General features: G+C 34.7%; 3 protein-coding genes across 10 annotated transcripts in view; 1 reads left to right on the top strand and 2 right to left on the bottom strand.

Annotated features, from left to right (window-relative positions):
* LOC115241872 (esterase OVCA2) overlaps nucleotides 1-529 on the bottom strand; it is a 1688-nt gene extending 1159 nt beyond the window's left edge. Inside the window, exon 1 of the mRNA XM_029817812.1 lies at nucleotides 71-529. Within this exon, the coding sequence (XP_029673672.1) occupies nucleotides 71-106 (36 nt within the window). The 5' untranslated portion in view covers nucleotides 107-529. The remainder of the gene's footprint in view (nucleotides 1-70) is intronic.
* A 144-nt stretch (nucleotides 530-673) lies between these two features.
* On the bottom strand, nucleotides 674-2705 carry LOC115241871 (cysteine and histidine-rich domain-containing protein). 2 transcript variants are annotated; one of them, XM_029817810.1, is made up of 5 exons: nucleotides 2578-2705; nucleotides 2204-2478; nucleotides 1544-2106; nucleotides 1278-1466; nucleotides 674-1182 (listed from the first exon to the last, which is right to left on the bottom strand). In XM_029817810.1, exons 2-5 carry the CDS (start codon nucleotides 2280-2282, stop codon nucleotides 991-993), a joined length of 1023 nt encoding a protein of 340 aa, XP_029673670.1. In that variant the 5' UTR covers nucleotides 2283-2478; nucleotides 2578-2705; the 3' UTR covers nucleotides 674-990. The 2 variants fall into 2 exon arrangements, with proteins under 2 accessions (XP_029673670.1, XP_029673671.1); XM_029817811.1 differs by having other exon boundaries at nucleotides 2617-2632.
* Nucleotides 2706-2837: 132 nt separating this feature from the next.
* Nucleotides 2838-5206, top strand: part of LOC115241868 (kinesin-like protein KIF13B) — a 36959-nt gene continuing 34590 nt past the window's right edge. For 4 of the 7 annotated variants that reach the window (XM_029817804.1, XM_029817805.1, XM_029817806.1 and 1 more), the window contains exon 1: nucleotides 2839-3384. In XM_029817804.1, the coding sequence (XP_029673664.1) occupies nucleotides 3330-3384 (55 nt within the window). In that variant the 5' untranslated portion in view covers nucleotides 2839-3329. Of the gene's footprint in view, nucleotides 3385-5206 lie in introns of all 7 variants that reach the window. The other 3 variants (XM_029817803.1, XM_029817807.1, XM_029817808.1) reach the window with 3 other exon arrangements.

Genomic DNA, 5206 nt, shown 5'->3' with positions numbered 1-5206 from the left:
TATATATATATATATATGCCTCAAATTATATTATATATTCTCATATCAATGCATTAAGATAATTATTTACCCTTAATTTTGATTCAGTTGATTTAATGGCTATCATTTTGCTTATTCTTAATTTTAAGAATAAAAATCAAGAATTGTTATGTATACATTACAGGTTAGTGTTAGCAACATTCAAGAATCACGTTCGTATCCTGAATATTTCTATTTATAAATTTTCTCTATTCTTAACCAACATTCATTTTCCGTAAACTTAACATATCCTGTTTCGTATCTTTGCTCTATAAATACAACGTTAGAAAATAAAAATTAGAACTATATTGAAACCTCACGGTTCAAGGCTCTCCCCATTTCACTTCCAAACCGTAAAATTCAGAATTTTAGAGATATCGTTTTGTCTACATACATTATTTTCTAGTACACTATCAGGAGACAGATACATATTAGTATGGAAGAGATTTCGCGCGCTATATTTCGAGATTCCATTGTAGAAGAAAAATTCAGTCATAAAAAGAATTAATAATAATTAATAAAAGAATTAACAAAGATTTACATATATATGCATACAATATTATGGTCCTCATAAATATAACATCATTTATACAATCAGGAAGAAATATTTTATAGGGAAATAAAAAAAAAGTAAATCCACACACACACATATATGTTAAACATTAATCAAAAATTATTTATTAATATTAATATTAATAGAAAAAACTGAAAAGATCATAGAATTAATTTAAAAAAAGAATCTATAAATTTACAGTTCTGTACTTAACAAACTTTTCAATTCAAAAGTAATAAATATATTTTTATGTGATTACCATTAATTTCACTATGAATTATCTCTATAAAAATGATTAACACAAAGTTTCTCACATAAAAATATTTCATTTAAACATGAAGAAATCATTCCAGGAAGGCAAATTATTACAATCATACTATCTAAATATAAATTTTTTAGCAATTTCAAATCGCAGTCATTTATAGATCACTAAGATCCACAGCTTCAATCTGTGTATTAAGAGTGGCGACATTTTCTTTGCTTTCAGAAATTTCCGGCTTTACTTCTCTAGGAATATCTAATTTCGACCATGAACCAGGTTCAGCTTTTTTTAATTTGATTTCTACTTTGGTTGGCAGCATATTTACACTACTTTGCTCAACATCCACAATCTAAAAATAAAATGTGTCCATATATTCCATAAATATACTTCTTAGTTTTACTAAAACCATTTAAATATTTAAAATATTAAAACATTAGTACATACTCCTCTCAATTCTATATCAAGATTATATCTTGAGTTTTCTTCTATAAAGAATAAATCTACAGTCAGATGAATAGGATTTAATTTTATGACAGACTGATTAGGCAGATATTTCTTCGCATAAATAGAAACAACTACATATGATCCAGTTTGATGCCAATCCATTCTACATTGAGCCTTTTTTCCTGTATTCTGAAAAAAGCAGATGCAAAATATTAATGATCAAAAATATTAATTATTCAATTCATCTATGTGAGAGAGAGAATTACCTTGGAAAACCATACATGTTTGCCTTGCGTGCAACCAGGTTGATCCAAAAATACAGAAAATTCTGTTGTCTTCTTTTGACAGCAGGACCAATATTTCAATCCTTCGTGAAATATAGGTACTCCCGGATGATAATGACAAGTTTCTTCATCGGAAGAAACCCCCATATAAGACCCTTTACATGAATTGTTTTTACAATTTTGTCCTATTTGTATTTTGCTCTCTATTGGTTTGTCAACCTCTGTAGCTGTCAATCCTTTAATCTGTTCCAGCAGAATGGGAGATATCGTTGGCGACAGTATAAATTGAGCAGTGTCAAAGGCAGGTCTTTTTAAAGATATTCCATTGTGCACAGGCTTAGAAATAACTTCTATCACTTCGTCAATCTTGCTTTTATCAATAGATGATTTTTCTGGTTCCGGTGGTTTTTCATTCGAGTGTTTTGATTTCGTGCAACCTTTGATATTCAAAAACTCTGTAAAGTCTGTACACTTTTTGTTGCAGCAGGACCATCCCTTATAAGCATCGTGAAACACTGGATATCCACAATGATAAACGCAATCATCTGCAAAAAAAGATGAGTTTCTTTTACATATATTATTAGTTTTTTAATTTGTGATAAATAATTAATAATTAGAATTTTTAAAAGTGACATAACTTACCATCCTTATTATCATTTGGATCGAATTTCTTTCCACAACCGCGATGATAACAAAGCAACAAATTTGTTTCCTGTGACATTTCTATTTCGCAATCAGTTTATCTTATCCAGTTTTGGAACAACACTTTGATATAAAATATCGTATATATGTACGCGAGAAATGTTTTCTTTCACAATACTTTTCCCTAAAGTTTCGTCAAAGTTCTTGAACGTTCCATCAGCTTCCGAATTTCGATATCACTATCAGAAATATCAGGTTTGTTCTCTATAGCTGAACTGGAATAGAATAAAATGAGATAGATATGTAATTAAAAATTGAATAGAAATAAAGAAAACAAAGCAAAAAGTGCAAAAAATTACAAAGAGAGAACAAACCTCTTGAATGTATTTTTTTCAAATAATAATAATGAATACCTTTAACCTAACTATATGGTTATTTCTCGAACTTGCTCGAATCTATTATTCTTCGTCATAAGCAAGATAATATCGAGATTGGGGAAGAATGGAGGGATTGGTTGCAACTGGACAAAACTCATCTTCGGCTGCGGTCGAGAAGACGCTAGAAATGCTTCGAAGCGTTTGATTGACCAATCAGGACACAAAGAATAAAGATTTCTTTATTCTGATTGGTCAATGCAACGCTTCGAAGCATTTCTAGCGTCTCCCCGACCGCAGCCTTCGTCTACTCGAAAGCTCGCGTCGCGCCCTCTGTACGCATATATTGTAATATCGTTCGTGACGTCACGTATTTATCGAACCGCGAGCGTTCCTAACGGCGTTTCCCGGAAACACACGCTCATTCGATAGCTTCGATAAGACGATCGTCGTTTGTCTGGCGCACGACGGCTCTTTCGAAGCAATATGGCGAAGTGTGTCACGGTGGGCTCGGCGTAGACGACGTTAGCGTGACGCTCGAAAGATGACAAGTCCGCGGTATGGGTTGATAATAATGTAGCGACGACACGTGCGAATCGCGCGAGGATCGACGTAATCACGTGGCGACGATTAATAACTGCGCCCCAACCTGGTTCTCCCCTCGTGATCGTGCGTGTGTGAAAAAAAAAAAAAAAGAAAAAGAAATAAAAAACGAAGAGAAGTGCGCGCGTTAACCGGTGTTCCAAGAAATCATGGCTACGGATAAGATAAGGGTCGCCGTACGGGTACGGCCGTTCAATCGCAGAGGTAAACGTTATTTATTTCAACCCCCCACGTTTTCGTTATCGTTTGACAATGGCCCGCTTGGCCGGCCCCTCTCCCCGCCTCACTTCACCTCCTCGCGCCACGCGTTGGCACCCCGGGAATCGAAGAGCACCCGGAGGTGTTCCGCGGAAAAAAAATGCAAGGGTTGACCTTCGATCGACTCTGGATATCGCTCGAACGATACCCAGGCTGTGTGAACAGAGATCTTTTTGCATCGGCCCGCGTATTATATACGTGCCCGTTGCCTCGCTTTATCGTTTTTATCAAACGTTTCGCCGCGAGAGCGATCAGCCCCGCGATCGACGATGACGCATTCTCCATTCAGAAGTGTCATCGTCATGAGGCGAGATTATTATTATTATTATTATTATTATTATTATTATTATTATTGTTGCCGAGTCGTCAAAATTTCTTTACGAGATTTCAGGTCGGGGCATCGCGCGTTGCTTCGAGATGCTCTGTCCTTTAAACCGCGTTTTACTCTGTTGCTTGCTAGACACAATGAAAGGACATTTACATCTTATCATATGTAAATGCAGAGGATGACGTTTCTTTAGCGAGCGCCAGACCTGACTCCGCTCGCGCGCAAAAAATAATATTAGATATTAAATAATATTAAACGTCGCTTTTATATCGGAGTAACGGACCTTGAGGCTTGAAAAGCGTGAATTAATCGAATCAAGAGCTTTCACAGACGCAAAACCGTCAACGCGTATAAATCTTATTAGCATGATACGTATAATGAGGACGCGAAAGTGTAAAAATCTCGGAAAATTTGATTCGACCAAAGTGATGGGAGCGCGGGAGTGTAAACGAATAAAACGCCACCGTTCCGATGACATTAGTCCGATGACCTTGGAATATCGATCCAATCGGGAAAACGTGAATCGACGGGGAATCTTCGATCGAGGTTTCACTCTTCTCTAAGGCTAAACATTGAAACACGTGTATCATTGCTCGCTTATAATTGGACGGATAATTCGAATTGTCATTAGGATCCCTATCGCTTATAAAATATCTCTCTTTATCATATCGAATAGAATGCTATTTAAATTACACACATTGTACATCGCGTGTATCAAGATGTGTATCGCTTTTCCAAATTTTTCGAAATTTACATTCGGAATAAAATAATAGTAAAACGTAGCATTGTTATCACGCGATCTTGTACACTAAGCACATATCTAGTCAGGCATACATCATACAGGGTGTTCTTAAAATGACTATTTTTTTTTTGGCGAAATTAGAGGTGTTTAAAAAAATTGTTATACGCTGGCATGATGATATACATGTCTATTATTGTGCAAATATTAATATATATATATATATATTTTTTAGAAAGATAAGGAGACAGATGTTTTTTATAATTCCTCTATTATTTTGCAAAATAGATAGTCACTTTAGGAACACCCTGTATGTATGTATAACATTTGCATGCGCGTACGCATTAAGTATTTTTAGCGCTGATTTTAACCGAGATTTGTAAGAATATATCACAAGGTACAATTGCATGGGGATAATTATTTTACGAACGATATAAGATTGTGTAATTTTTTTCTCTCTCCTAGTATGTTAATCGTCAAACTTTCGCGCTTGTAAGATTTAATTTACACGATGCAACGTAGGCTGATATGGAATACTCGTTATTTAACAGTTTGCGTTACCCAATACTTTCTGTCGTCATTTAATAAACTAGAAGTTACTTTTCGACTTTTCACAAAGCTTCTTCTTTGTAACATATGATATTGTTGATGTGTATATTATTATAAATTAAAATTACATAAATAATTATATTTACTTAATT

The sequence above is a fragment of the Formica exsecta genome, unplaced genomic scaffold, assembly GCF_003651465.1.
Source record: "Formica exsecta isolate Colony F162 unplaced genomic scaffold, ASM365146v1 scaffold526, whole genome shotgun sequence".
In the NCBI taxonomy this organism is placed as follows: Eukaryota; Metazoa; Arthropoda; class Insecta; order Hymenoptera; family Formicidae; genus Formica; species Formica exsecta.
This window is presented reverse-complemented; position numbering and strand designations above follow the sequence as displayed.